The sequence below is a fragment of the Mya arenaria genome, chromosome 2, assembly GCF_026914265.1.
Source record: "Mya arenaria isolate MELC-2E11 chromosome 2, ASM2691426v1".
Lineage (NCBI taxonomy): Eukaryota > Metazoa > Mollusca > Bivalvia > Myida > Myidae > Mya > Mya arenaria.
The window spans coordinates 53,395,072-53,410,237 of record NC_069123.1 but is presented as its reverse complement, the minus strand read 5'-3'; the positions used below and the strand labels follow the sequence as shown (position 1 = coordinate 53,410,237).

The 15,166-nt window shown below is 35.4% G+C and overlaps 2 protein-coding genes across 3 annotated transcripts; one reads left to right on the top strand and one right to left on the bottom strand.

Annotated features, from left to right (window-relative positions):
• The first annotated feature begins 1,629 nt into the window (after nt 1-1,629).
• LOC128245500 (protoheme IX farnesyltransferase, mitochondrial-like) lies at nt 1,630-10,203 on the top strand. Of its 2 annotated transcripts, none has more exons than XM_052963685.1 (6): nt 1,630-1,887; nt 6,679-7,165; nt 7,479-7,603; nt 8,390-8,460; nt 8,573-8,805; nt 9,442-10,203. In XM_052963685.1, exons 1-6 carry the CDS (start codon nt 1,720-1,722, stop codon nt 9,873-9,875), a joined length of 1,518 nt encoding a protein of 505 aa, XP_052819645.1. In that variant the 5' UTR covers nt 1,630-1,719; the 3' UTR covers nt 9,876-10,203. The 2 variants fall into 2 exon arrangements, with proteins under 2 accessions (XP_052819645.1, XP_052819653.1); XM_052963693.1 differs by lacking the exon at nt 1,630-1,887 and adding an exon at nt 4,507-4,605.
• A 2,525-nt stretch (nt 10,204-12,728) lies between these two features.
• On the bottom strand, nt 12,729-14,984 carry LOC128202975 (uncharacterized). Its single transcript, XM_052904196.1, has 3 exons — nt 14,827-14,984; nt 14,096-14,383; nt 12,729-13,888 (listed from the first exon to the last, which is right to left on the bottom strand). The coding sequence occupies exons 2-3, from the start codon at nt 14,316-14,318 to the stop codon at nt 12,867-12,869; spliced, it is 1,245 nt and encodes a 414-aa protein (XP_052760156.1). The 5' UTR covers nt 14,319-14,383; nt 14,827-14,984; the 3' UTR covers nt 12,729-12,866.
• Between the last annotated feature and the right edge of the window lie 182 nt (nt 14,985-15,166).

The following is a 15,166-nucleotide window of genomic DNA, read 5'->3' as shown; positions in this document are numbered from 1 at the left end:
AAATGTGATAATTCAAATGCAGTTTTAAATATTGATGGTGCCAAATTGTCATCGTCGGCCTTTAAAAACAACTTTTGCTGAAATTTAAAGCTTGTTGCCTTGTCATAGTAAATTGTTGTAATTAGACCTGTAGACATGTTTTGAACGAGTTTTATACCGATATATATATATATATATATATATATATATATATATATATATATATATATATATATATATATATTTACAATCTTCAATTAAAAATTTTGACTGTGAAGAAGTTTTTATTACATAAAAGAACGGATTAAGATGAATATGTGATAGATGCTGCTATGTTTTTAAAAAAATCCAATTTATGGTATTATATAAATTTCAATACCTGAACAAATATACATGAAGACATGAGAATTGCATTGCATTTTTAAAACCCTTGTGTAAGAACGGCATTGATACTTGTGTAACGTGCGACGTCAAACAAGGCCAACAAATCCCTTCAGAGAAAAGCATGCTCGACTCTAAAGGGGTCCACTGGTCTTTATATATACTAAATCCTCTATTCACCCAGAGCCCGGGCTTTGTTAATTTGTATATTACCAACCAAGCTATTATGAACGCACATCCGCCGGCTACTGCGGACCGTTACACTATGAACGTACATCCGCCGCCTACAGCGGACCGTTACACTATGAACGCACATCCGCCGCCTACAGCGGACCGTTACACTATGAACGCACATCCGCCGCCTACAGCGGACCGTTACACTTGATGTTTTTTTTAAAAAAAAATCTAATTAATGTCTTGTATAAAGTTCAATAACTGAACAATTTACATGAAGACATGAGCATTGCACTGCACTTTTAAAACCATTTGTATAATAACAACAGTAGCATTGATACTTGACTCTTGCACATCTGATGGAACAAGCCATGAAAGCTTGTTGTTATGCTACTTTGAAAAGAGCGCATGCAGTCGCCGCTTTGTCTATCCGTCCAAGGTTGCGCCCGTCGGGCATACCTTAATTTGTCACCCAAAACCACAATAATAGTATCAGTCATTCATATTTAGTTATAGATAATAGGCGCTGAGGGCCCAAGACATTAGTAAGGAAGCTGCTTGTCCGCACACTAACTCAAAAAGTACTGAAACATCGGAGTTTTTATTAATTCAGCCCTACTTATGTCTGGATTTGCCGATTGTGAATTGCAGTCACTAATATATGGTATGCCACTTTATTTAAAAGCATTTAAAAACAACAACATAATAAGTTAAGTCACGGTGATGGCGTCACGGCCCGGTGCGGGGTGATACAGGAATCCACTAAAAACGTGAACTACACTCACAACTGATTTGTTTAAATTAATAATTGTTATTTTGTGTATACATATTGGAAGTGCCTCATGAAGGGTTTATATTTCAAATTTAATTGAAATTGGTCAAAAAGGAAAGGGGATTGAAAACTGGCACTTATTGTATTAAAATAACTCAAATAGAAATAAATAAAACCAAATGTTTTTTTCGTGGAATGCGAGGCGTAACACGATCAAAGTGTAAGTTTTTTTACAGCACTCAATAAATGAAAAATTGCAACATAATCTAGTCCGAAATTTTCTTGCCATTAATTGGTGACTTTGGGTTCCATCAGACCTAACCTTGACAAAATGGCTGCGCCCATGGAACAGAACTTCTTACTTTTGTTGATACTATAAAACGCTGAAATATGTGATAAAAACGTTAACGACAATGTCATTTTTTCAAGCAAAGTATCTACGGAAAGCCAGCTCACCAATTGTAAACGGAAAACGTTTATACAGCGGCTTATCTGGAATAACTCCTGTGAAGAATCCAACGTTATGTAGAAATTGTCTCGACCCAAATTGTCTGATCAAAAATGTTTACTTAACCAAGTGGGTAAGTATTCTTATATACATTTTTCAAATTCAAAGTGAACTGGAGGTTTAAAGAGTTAACGTAGCCATACAAAACAGTTTGAAAAAAACAACAACACTAATTAAACTGTTAAAAATGATTAGACCACTGATAAACGATGACAGATCAGTGACGTTGACTAGACTTCTTGGTTGTTTTCAAGCTGGTCAAACTAAATAAAATGGCCATCTTCTTGGATGTTGCCAATGACTTTAATGCATATGATTACTCAGCTCAAGAACACATTACATATTACCTTTTGGTATGTGTTTAACTGTGTTAATGTGTAGTAAACCAGACAATGCTAATGTCCGTCTGACAGTCGGACATGTCCGGTATATTTCCATTTTGACCGACGAAACTTTTGTTTTGGTCGGTCACAATGTCCGGTGAAAAATTAAAGTCAGCACCGTTTAATTTTCGGAAAATTTACTTTCAGTTTCTAAATAAATGTTCAGAGTTTTTTTTAACTATTATATCATGATTAATCAGCGTGTTGATCCGTGTATCACTATTTGTAAACCCTGTTTCGACATGTTTCCGTAAAAGCCGATAAAATGCGTAAGGTTCCGATTTCAGCTCGTAATCTAATACTTTTATTTTACGGAAATGTTCGGAAATTACAAAATTCCGTATGTATTTATTTTCGGCGAAGTGGTTCCCGGCAATCGTGTTAATTTAAATATGATGATTAATATACCGAGCTGACTTTCTTTCCGCTCCATTTAACATTGCCAATAACAAGAACTCTACTTTCGGTATTGCATAAATGTTGTGCCTGAGTTTGACTTGTAGTACAATTTGTTACATTTTATAACCGTACTGTATCTTTAATTTAAAGATGAATTAAAAGAGCAAGTTCCATGGGTAGACGAACCAGATATGAGTTTTTTGGGAGGCAAGGAAAGAAAAAATTATGACATTTATAAGATTCGAATATTGATTTTTTTTACATGATGTTTGGCTTTTTTTGTAATTTATTATAGTACTGTAGGACAAATCTAACCAAAAAGATCTAAACCTGTTATAATGGGGAATTACAAAACTTATTTAAAAAAGAGGCTTAAAATCAAGGTTTAGGCTGATGTAACTGAATACTGTTTGTAACATTGCGACAGGTAAAAATTTGGTGCGACAGGTAAACTTTCAGTGTTTACCTGTCGCAATGTCCTGTAAAAAAAAAGTTTTCGCGTTGTCTGAGTAAACATAAAAAAATGAATAGCTACATTAAAGTTATGGAAGCCAGAACTAATGATTACTATAATGTGACTGACTGTAAATGCAAATTACCAATTAAACAGACAATGCTGCAGATGCGCTCACAGAAAAAAAGCATTGTCAACCATTAATGTAATTCAAAATGACATTGCCAGATTCAGTTGCAGAAGTTAATTAACATCACTGTTAGGGTCAACATTGACATCAAATTCATAGTGTAAATCAATGCAAAAGAAGCATAACAATGGCACAAAGTCATTATGTAATAGTTGAATAAGACTTCCGAAATAAAATTGTGCTTGCTTGTAAGATAGAACTTGTTTATTGTGTAAGATAGAACTTGGTTATTGTATTATCTGATGCCTCTTCATAAGGGAAAGTAATGCCTTACTTGGTGGGATACTGATAAACCAGAAATGTTTAAAACAGATGATTTTCCTTAAGTTCCATATGACGCTTGGTTAAAAAATAGGCAATTATTCCACCTGTCTGCAACTTGTGCATGGTCAATATTTTGTATGCACTGTAGCATCAACATTTTCTTACAGAAATTCTACCCATAGAATCTAAATCAATCTTTGCAAGTTTAGTCATAGATCATCATGTTTGACCATAAAGAAGGTCATTGCCATTGGGTCAAATAATGGAAAAAGACAACAACTGAAAACACTCTTGGCACATTTTTAAACAAAATCTTTAAAAAAAAGAAGACTTTATAAATGAAATCTGGGTCAATTTTAAACTCACTCAAATCTTTTAAATCTGAGACCCTGCCAAAGATTTTATCCAATTTATTTTTCTTTATGAAACTCGGGCCAGAATGTTTGTGTGCTTCTAAGAATTCAAGATTGATTTTGTCTATAGCATATAGTCTTGTTTGATAACTTGTCCACAAGCAAATATTGTTTAATTTCTAGAGGCCATTCTTTTCTTTATATTGACATTTTAAATGAAACCTTATGAAACTTGGTTGGAATGAGGGTTAGTCTAAAATAATAGACGTGTTTTACGGGATTCTTCCAATCCCTAACGTCTAAACGGGAATGTGCAAATGTGCAAAAAACGGGGGTGTTTTAAAAATATTGAAAAGTATTTTATGGTTGAAATTGATCATAAAGAGTTATATTCATATTTTCCATGTAAGTGAAATGCTATAATTTTGCACTAAACAAGCATTTAATGCATTAAAACAAGTTGTTTACCTTTCCAATAAAACGAAAGTTGACTGACACAGAAAACAATTATGCGAAGGGGAACAACTCGATACAATCGTAATAACTCGGCCTCCTCCGACAAAGCTTCGAGGTAGACCTCGTTATACAATCGTAACAACTCGGCCATGGCCAAAATGTTCCGAGTGATTTAAAACTGTGCCCTGAAGCCTTGCAGGTGCCCGTCATGTATATATCGTTATGTTTTGACAGAATGAAAAGAAGAAAAGCCGTCAAACTCATAATTATAAGTTGGATATTTATATTTTGTGTACGCAACTAATATAAAATAACATTATCTGGTAATATTTCTTGTTTTTATGATATTTTACAGACGCTATATGCTTTAACTCGGAATCCTGATCGGAACAACTACTTTAATACTTTTGATACTAAACAATTTGTAAGTGAAGGATTTGCCATATATCAAAAATCTAAAAAAAATCCGTCAACGTACAATTATTTGGACTAGAATGAGGGTTTATAAAATCTAGGTCAAGTTCATATAAAAAGGGATATAAAAAAGAATGATGGTCCCTAGATCAAATGTCAAAATAACAGTCTGCGATATAAGCCACACGCCCGATGCCCGTGGCGTATAAAAAAATCCGTCGGGCCTGTCAAAATCGGCAGAGAGTACGCCCGGCAGGCCTATCATTTTTTATGGACGAATACTTGCTTAATTTCACAAATAATCGATTTTCTTTTTCGTGTCCACAAAAATGAATCATAAAGTGTGTGATTGCATTACAATGCTTCACCGTATACACTCTCAAATACATTTAACCGTTTTTTAAATTATCTGCCATTTGATGACGTCACGATGGAATAGCCGATAACAGAACCAGTTGATCAATTTTCAGCGATGGAATGCGATATTAGGTACAGAACAGACTTCATGTCTTTAAAAAACATTAATTTATTTATGCAGAAAACATAATTCGTATAAATTAATCAAAATTGCCGCGCCTCGACTTAGAAAATCGTTTTGTCACATACTTTCGCGACTTTCGTGATTGTTTAGAATTGAACATTGATCAAGCCCAGTCGCGAAGATGTGTTTGCAAACACTATTTTAATGTTATAGTATGAAATTTGACACATATCTAAATATAAGAGCTGTTATTTTTTCATGTTTGTATTCTTCTGTTTGCTGCAAAACATAATTTAAATGTGTTCCTGAAAGCCATGTAGCTGGCTATAATGAACTGTGACCTGGCAAATGACTGACATTGAAGTGAAAAGGACACAGAGTTGATCTATTGCAGCTAAACTACTTCATGTGGAACAATAAATAATTTTAATAACTTTCACATATTTGACCAGGTGATTTCATTGTCACCCTTCGCATCAATTACTGGTAGATATCATGGTTTGTTTGTGCTATATTAAATAATCAATATTCCAGATGCATTGACCTTCACGATCACTACAACTCATCATCATGTTCCGATTTCACTATGCCGTGCACTGATTTGCTAACGGAAATTCTGTAATAACTTAATAGATGGTAGTTTTGTTTCGTATCTTTGGCATTTGCTAAGATGCTTAGCCTCGACTTGCACCAAAGCAAATGGCAATAGATAGATTTTTTTATAAAATAACCTACATACTTGAACGGTATATGGTACTGAAATCATTGAATCGTCCAATGTAATAAATATGTATGTTTCGGAGGACAACAATTGACAGCTTTGACTCAGAGGATTCAGATGCTGATGATGATGATGTAAAGATGGCCAAGGACCGTGTGTTTTCTTTGTTGTCCTTTTTACAAGAGAATAGCATTAAATACTCTATGAAGTGGTCAAACTTGTTATTTTTCTTTGGGCCTATGAAATATGTGTCGGGCCTATGGATTTGTTAAGGTTATAGGCCCAAATGGCCTATGCTTATTTTTTTTGTTTCGCAGACTGAAACAATGTTAACAATCTAGTGTAAATGTTGCTGAATCTACAGTATACTGAGAGAAAATATATGTATAGAAAATCGTTAAATGTTCCACTATCAAATAATGAATGGCACACATATAAACTTAAATAAATGATGGTGTTTGTCCATTTTGCCTGGTTATAAATTCACACATTTGACATGTGAAATATTCAGAAATCAGACCTCTGCATGAATATTTTTAACACAGTAGTTAGAGTTGATTGGAAAGTTGATAGTTATAAATGATAATTCACTCAGCTATTGTTGGATCTGATAGCTGATACCGTATATATAAGTATATCAATATCTGTATGTTCTGTTATGATGATAACAAAACAGATATCGGGGTTTGTAGCGTATAGAATTCTTGTTGTAAAGTAGGTTTCTAGTTCCTTTCATTTATATCTTTCAGTTTGCAACTAAACCGAAAGTTCTAACTGATGAATGTGACCATGGACATAATGGGTCTTCTCACAATCAAGCTTTGGAAAGACCCAGATTAAAGAGAAAGCAGCTGAACATCAGGGTTCCTAAAAACATCCGCAGCAAGATTACACAGCCACAGCTGCTCTATGTAGACAAACAGGAAAATGACATAATTCCCAATTCAGCCACTGATAAGGACTCTACTTTTGATGATGATTTGTTTTTATATTTTAAAAAGAGCTCGGTGACAGTTGATATAAACAAATCATCAAGTAAGCCAATAGAAGTGAACGTTAAAGACAGAGATGAGACTTTGGAAATCAATCTTGACTACGTGGAGGAACTGGAAATGGATAACACAAACCCAGCTCAAAATATTGAATCCATCACTGAGGTATTGTGGCGGGAAACGAAACTGGACTACAACAAGCTACCTGAATACTACATGAAACTTTCAAAAATCAGACTGACAGGTAAGAAAAGGATCTTTTTTGTTAGTTGTACATTTGGGATAAATTCTGACAGCATTGAATGTTCATGACATTGTATGAATATCCTTTAATTTCCTCCATGGAGAATGATGTTCTCTATAATATAAGGGTTTTTTTGCAAAATAACTTATAATTGTCATTGGTTAGTATGTTTATTGTTTTCAGTTTTGTTTTGTTCAGCTTTTGGCTTTAATATGTAGTTTAGCAGCAATACCATTGCCATGATGTTATAATTGCTTTTTAGAGTATCATATGGTATGTTATAAGTTATGTGGATTTCGGTATATAATTGCAGGTTTGGTAGTAATCACCACAATGGCTGGGTACGCCATGGCGCCTGACCCTTTCATGTTAAGCACATTTCTTTTGTGTACTGCTGGGACAGCCCTCACATCCTGCTCAGCTAATTCCATCAATCAGGTAACTGTTATTTAAACAAAATGGTTTAGTTTTCATAGGTTGAATAAAATAATTTTACTAGACACTACTTTGGCAAACAAAAACTGACAAGCAGTTTTGGCATACTTTTGGTAAAACTATCTCAAAAATACATTTGGTTATCAGGGGCGTAGCTTGACGTATATGTGTAGGCCACTCTCTGAGGGGGGGGGGCACAAGGGCATGCATCCTTGGGATTTCGTTTTAGCTAGGTGGTCTTGGGTGCGTTTTAGCGTATAATTCTTTGTTGTAAAAACATTAATGAGAGTAACGATATCAATATGTTTTACCTTAAATAAATGTTTTATGTAATAAACAGCGTCAAAGCGCAGACTACTGGTATGCAAATTACGACAAATTATATACGTAACATTCATGTCGTATGAATGTGTATTTTAGTGAAAAGGAAAACGATAGATTTGAAATACCTGGTTTCCGATATATTAATTAAGTTTTTATTGCAGATTTGGCATTTTTATTATTGTTTTACTGAAAATTGTGTAGGCCGCGGCCTATAGGAAGCTATGCCACTGGTTATAAAAAAAAAATGTCAAATAGGGTCTAGAACTATTCACACAGATCATAAGAGTTAAAACATACCGGTAACTGCTATAAAATATCTGTCTTCCTTGTGTTTGAAACATTTCATGTTTAATCTTCAAAGCAAAAAACTTAACTGAAAAGTAAAATGCCCGTGCTACATTTGGTGTTAATATACTGCATAAAATGATGAATTACAGGGATTGAATAGATTGTTTTCTTTTCCAGTTCTTTGAAGTGCCCTTTGATGCACAGATGAACAGAACAAAGAACAGAGTCCTTGTCAGGGGTCATTTGAGGTTAGATTATTTGGAAAGTATTTACTGGTGTACAGAACTATGAATTATAAACAACATTTTATACATTTGTCTGACAGTAAGAGCTAAAGAATGTTATAATTTTTTATTGCAGTCCCCTGCATGCTGCTACGTTTTCTGTGATAACTGGTACAATGGGTGTTGGAATCCTGGCTGCAGGGGTAAACCCTGTAACAGCTGCGCTGGGGGCTTTCAACCTCGGGCTGTACACTATGGTGTACACGCCCATGAAGCGGTACAGCATCGCAAACACATGGGTTGGGTCTGTGGTTGGTGCCATCCCGCCTATGATGGGTTGGGCTGCCTGCACTGGGGGCCTTGAGCCAGGTAAATGTCCAGTTATGTAGTGGAGATAGGAGACAACAAGGTCATAAATCAGGTCATCATGACCCATTGTTTATCCTGGTATCAGTAAATGTCTCAAAAGTTGAGTTAAAACTTGACCTTGTTCAATGTTTGGTAATGTCTTATATTGAAAAATAAAGAAAAGATAGAAAGGAGGAAAATGACAGGAAATCTGTTTTATATAGAGTTCTCATCAAACAAAATTTTGATCTTGAAATCTTTTCAGTCTCATGTATATTGTACACTTACTTTTGACCTATCAAAGTTTAAAAGTAACATACTTTAAAGATATTGAAGCATTGATTGTCAATGGAACAATCTTTTATTCACTCATCTGTTTGTTGTTGTAATATTGTTAAAGTATTGGTCATGCATGTAGTTACTTGGCCAAGAATAAAACTTGCTCTAGATGTCCACTTAATTTTATGTACATATATTTCATTGATGTTCATAATGACAATTTGTGTAGGAAATTTAATTCTTATTGTTTATATTTATCTACAGTTCTGCAACTACTACCGGGTAGTAGTGAATAAATACTAATAAATCAATTGAAAATACAGGGACTTAGTTTAAGCTATCAAGAGTAAAAAGTATAATATACTTCTATATGTTCAGGAGCATGGTTGCTGGCAGCAATTCTCTATGCATGGCAGTTCCCCCACTTCAACTCTCTGTCCTGGAACCTCCGTCCAGACTACTCCCGTGGGGGCTACCGCATGTCGAGCGTGGTGAGACCAGACATGTGCAAGCGAGTTGCTCTACGTCACAGCATTGGAATGATTGGACTCTGTGGGGTGGCCCCGCTTGTAGATCTCACCACATGGACCTTTGTGGCATATTCACTACCCCTGAATGTGTACATGTCATACCTGGCATGGAACTTCTACAGAAAAGGGGACAGTAACTCTTCAAGAAAACTGTTTAGATTCACTCTAGCTCATATACCAATACTTATGGTGTTAATGATTGCATGCAAGAAAAGAGGAGAGAACAAACCAGAGCAACTTCAGTCAACAAATCCACAATCTGCATTGGTTCCTTCGTTGTGATATATAGTGAACATGGCAAATTAGTTTTCAGGGAACAGTGCATTGGTTAAAAACATTATACAAAGTGAATTGTAGACTGCAAATGGTACATTGTTCAATTTTTACTAGAAAAATGAATGGTCGATCTGTATTTTAATACCTTGGTGAAATACATGTTTTCATGCAAAATGGTGTGAAAATCTTGTCATTATTTTCAAGGCACTATACATATTTATTAACCTACATCCCTCTGATGCTTGACTAATGGTTATATGTTTTAAATAATAATGGTATGTGGCTTTTTATGAAGATGAATCGATTACTTTTTTGGCATAAAATATGAACTGTTGATTTAAACTTTCTCCTTCACATGGATTGAAATTGACTGGACTTAAAAGTTCTGTTGTTTATCCAGCATTGTAGGTTACCAGTAGAACAACTCGTGGCCATTCCTCTGTTGAACTACATTCTCAATTTTTTGAATTTAATCGTATAAACCTCTAAAAATGAAAAATAAGAAACCATACTCACAGTTTACATCCATATTCCACTCATTGGCACTATAATGGAAGACGCGTTGGAGCATTTTCAACACATAACAAAATGTTATGGCTCCAATGATTACCCGGCGTGTTTATATGCATCGGAAGGTGGGAATATTAAAATCGCACCGTCTGTCGATCTGTCTATCCGTTAGTATGGCTCAACTTCTTTTGTCCCAGCTGTAACTTTCTCTTGTTAAGGACAGATTTTAAAATAGCTTGCCACATGATTGTGTTTGGCATATATAGAGGATGTGTTGCCTGCAAGACCCAAATCCCTACCTCAAAGGTCAAGGTCACACTTAGTGTATGAATGCAGTAAGAAATGCTGCAAATAAGACATACCTAGTGTATAGGTGGTCATGTCCAGGCTGTAACTTTCTCATGTATGGACAAATTTTCAAATAACTTGCCACACGTGTTTCACATACCAAGTTGACATGTCGCAAGACCCGTGTCCATACATCTAACGTCAAGGTCACACTTAGAATTTATTTACTATGGAATGCTGCATATAAGGTCATCGAGAATAGTTGGTTGTGTCCTGGTGGTATTTTTAGAGGCAATTTTTTTTAAATGTATTTGACACATAAAGGCAATAGACCCACGCTGTATTGTTGTTACGCATAAAGGATAGAGGAGTTTCAATCCTATGGCACAAACGTAATGCCATGTGGTCTTGCAAATGCACCAGCAATATTGGTTAGACATAATGGACATTTCGTTGCAATTTTTTTCCCTTTTTTATGAACTGACATTGTTCAAAGGTCAATGTCCCATTCATAACATGCTGTGACAGCTCTTGTTGACTCTTTGTATTGAAATATACCACAGAGCTATGTTCTTAGGAAGTTTGAAAGCAGTTCATATATAAAGTATTGTTGAGGCAAGACATAAGGAATAATACTGTTGTGGTCGGGTGCACAGAGCTTTGAACCTAAAAATACATATTGCCGTTCCAAACGTTTACTATTTCAATAAATGATTTTGAATTTATATCTACTTGGCCACAAATTTCACAATTGAAAAAGCACCAAGATATCTGCTTATATAAACAAACTTTTTATCTTGCCTCAATTGTAAGCTTTTTTTGGTTTTGATCATGTTAGTCAAATGAGTCAACAGGATAATGCATGAAAAAATGTTGCATCAACCAAAACTGTGAGCCTTTTAACTCAATATAACACAGCTGCATTGTCAGGTTCAAGTAGAGCAGGCTTCTCTTGTTTTCAACAGAAAATCTTAAAATGAATTTGTTCTCTGCTGTTTATATGACTGAAAACTACAATTGACTTACAGTATGTCAAATAACCCATCCATACCACTACCTCATTTACTGAAAAATAGTGTTTTGTAGGGGTGTCAATTAATTAGCAAACTGCATCTGCAGTACATAACAAATCATCTTGAAATAAACTCTCCAACTGATTTAAGAAGTGAAGTGCAATTGTGTGCATACACATGAAATTGATGTTAAAGCAGTTTGCATCAATACAGTGGTATCCCAATTCACCAACTACGGTATCTCATTCATACATTTAGACAGTTTTCAATACAATTCCGTTAAGATCTATTAAATCCTCTGCTTTTTTCACAGAAAGCATTCATTGATAGTGTGTAATGGATAATAATTGAAACTCCCATAACGGGATTGAATTTTATTGTTCTGGCTCATATCTAGACTTGTTGGATTGCCAGACATATTCACGTTCGATTTTTTAGACAACACCTAAACATACATCAATCAGGAAACAACCACCAAATCTCCATTTAGTCACTGTTTTTAACAAGTGTGTTATTAAGACGCTCACGCATTCACAATGATACGACCTTGTTTATTAACCGGGATGATGCATAAACACACTGGTCCTAAAATTATGTTGAGAAATCTGACGATTTTCTTGGACTGGATCAATACCATCAAATTTATGAAAGTAGTGACACTACACTATATTTTGTGTTGATATTTGACATTGTTCTAGATGTTGAAATGACCAATATTACCATTGCTCTCAAATAACGATCCAAAAAAAAATCTGTTTTCGAATTTGGACAAGCATTAATATTTTTACAACCCTCGACTTAATAAAAATAGGACCAAGATTTTAGTATTTCATACCACATTAGATCAATAGTTGATCCAGAAACCACAAGTGTTGTCATACTATTCTGATACAAAACAAATATCCTCTATTTTGGCAATTAGAGCTCATTCTTCTAGTTTAACTGCTATTTTTACACAACTTGGGTCTATTCATATAATACAAATTATAAAATATTTCTCTACACACAATCTTGGATAGGTGGTCGATATTATGGCAAAACAAGGTAGTTGACCATGGATATTCATTTATTTTACAAATTTTATCAATGAAAATGTACAATGAGTCACAGTATCAATATCATGATTTTGTACACAAGAAAAAATCACTTAAAGATCAAAAACCTGGGATGAATATTTTTGCAAATTTCAGTATTTAGATTGCTTTTTAGCTTTGTTTATTTCACTCATGAGTTCTTTCATGTATTTTATTTCACGTTGCAAAGATTCTACTTTTTCTCGCATTTCTTTATTTTTGTCAGACAGACGCAATTCCTGTTCCTGAAGTGTTTCTTTCTCTGATCGTTTCTTAACACGATAACGAGTGGCGGCATTCTTGTTTTGCATTTTTTTTCGCAGTTTTTTATCAGAAATATGATCAAAATCAGCATCATATGGATCTGACCTTGACTTCTTTTTTTTGGATTTAATTTTAGTAAACTCATGGTCATACACTTGACTGCTTTTAACTGAACTAGACCAGCTGCTGTCATCGAGGTAACTGGTGTCAATAGTGCTAATGTCATTGGAGTACTCTGGAGATGAAGGCTCGGAAAATGTTTCTGATTTAGGTGACTTTGGTGGGGTTGCTGAGCAGACCTTTGCAGTGTAAGAAACGCCTAAATTTGTCAAAGGTTCAATACTGGCAATTAAGGCACTGTCATATTCAGGTTGAAATTCAGCAACATCACCATTGTCAAAGGATACAACAGGCTGTATTTCAAGCAAATCTTGAAATGAGGTGTGTGATTGATCACCGTCATTTTCATCTTTAATGTCAAAAGAAACATTTTCCTCAATGAATGCAGAGAAGTCAAGATTTGGAACTTCAGCTTCTGGTGATTCAACTGGTTCTAGGAATACTCTTTGTACAGGCATCATGACAGGTTCAACTTTAGCAATTTCTGCTTCACTGCTTTGAACGAGCTTTTGATTATCTGTTAGTAGTGCTTTGAGTAATTCAAATGCAGCAATCTTCATGCCCTCTTTTTTCGGCTCGTCATCACCTTTGTTGGTTGTATAAGAAACTATCCGTGTGGCTGGGGAGACCACTGGTTTGTTGACACTGGGGAGCTGAACTAATGGTGCTGATGAATGAGTTACTGTAGGGGCATTGCTTGTATCAAGAAGAGATGTTATATCAAGTGTTTCCATCCAGTCATCAAGTAGATCTGAAATAGAAATCAAACTATAGCTTTGCATTTAAAACCAGCAACACATTTGGTAACATTTAGAAAATGTACAATTTCATATTTATCTTTTTAATACCAACTTTTTTAAGTCACCTTTTGGATCGCACATCGAATAAGACAGAGGTAAACCAGTTCAACTGCGCACATGTACCTATAAGAGAGCCGGTACAATCACATTCAACATACCTCCAGGTGTTTCTGGAAGAATGAAATCCTCCAGTGATGCCTGGACAGCCTGCTGGTCAAGCTGATGTGGTTTAAGACCCCCATTTAGGCCGAGATCAAGAATGCCTCCCTCCGTCCCAAGGTCAGCGGCATACACATCTGCCGACAGACCGAACATCTCGTCCAGGGAGCTCTCCAACTGCAGGGAGAACTCCATGCTGCTGTATAGACTCTGACTCGACATAGTCTTCAAATTCTGTATATCCGATGTATGAGGCTATTGCCAGGAACAAGTACACGTTGGGGAACCTGAAATGGAAGTTAATAATGTTGAAACTTACAAACTAATTGGCTTCATGTTCGCTTAGTTGGAGCGTTACTGTTGACACAATTTTGCTAATAGAATCCAATCAACACTAACTACACTTCTGACAAACCGTTTTTATACAGACGTCATTAAAATAAAGGTTCCCTATGGAGGAATTGCCTACCGCCCCGCCCCCCCCCACCCCCCTTGTAGGGTTCGAACCCACAACCACCAAGGCGCTCACCAAACCAACCATAATAGGCAGCTGGTACGTACACAAAAACACACTAAAATACTTGCATGTTATCTAGGACCAGCTCAGATTCAGATAGAATTTAATATGGTAACGAGCAGGTGCCACGTCGTCGCTTATCAACAGCATGATTTTAAAACCAATAACTTTACAATACGGTTAGTAAACTTTAAATTAAAAGTCTGTACTTACGCCATGGTGAAAATAAGTGTTGTTTTTAGTGCAAAGCAATGCTTTTGCACGTGTTCTGTTGCCACAATCACGCTGCCATATTTCAGCTTGTTGTCTTCTTCGCATGTATCTTCGTCGCTTGGTCAATGTTGAATGGCGCACGTTCTGCCAAAGCACGTTTTGCTAAAAAGTAGTTTGATATAAATGCGCGTTAGTGGCTTATTTTAAAAGTTGTAGGGAAAATATAAATCCTTTTTTCCTTATTTATCATAGCAAATACTAAAATTTGAGCTAATCACGATTTTTTAATATTTAATGAATGCTGCGCTTGCAGAAGAACAATCGATTTGAAGGAATATTT

What these genes read in the sequence shown, in the direction of transcription:
- LOC128245500 (XM_052963685.1), top strand. Translation starts at nt 1,720, where the DNA reads ATGTCATTTTTTCAAGCAAAGTATCTACGGAAAGCCAGCTCACCAATT. An exon ending in TTCAAAAATCAGACTGACAG is followed by an intron (nt 7,166 to 7,478) that starts GTAAGAAAAGGA and finishes ATATAATTGCAG; the next exon opens with GTTTGGTAGTAATCACCACA. An exon ending in CAGCTAATTCCATCAATCAG is followed by an intron (nt 7,604 to 8,389) that starts GTAACTGTTATT and finishes TTTCTTTTCCAG; the next exon opens with TTCTTTGAAGTGCCCTTTGA.
- LOC128202975 (XM_052904196.1), bottom strand. Translation starts at nt 14,318, where the DNA reads ATGTCGAGTCAGAGTCTATACAGCAGCATGGAGTTCTCCCTGCAGTTG. An exon ending in TCTTCCAGAAACACCTGGAG is followed by an intron (nt 13,889 to 14,095) that starts GTATGTTGAATG and finishes TTTCTATTTCAG; the next exon opens with ATCTACTTGATGACTGGATG.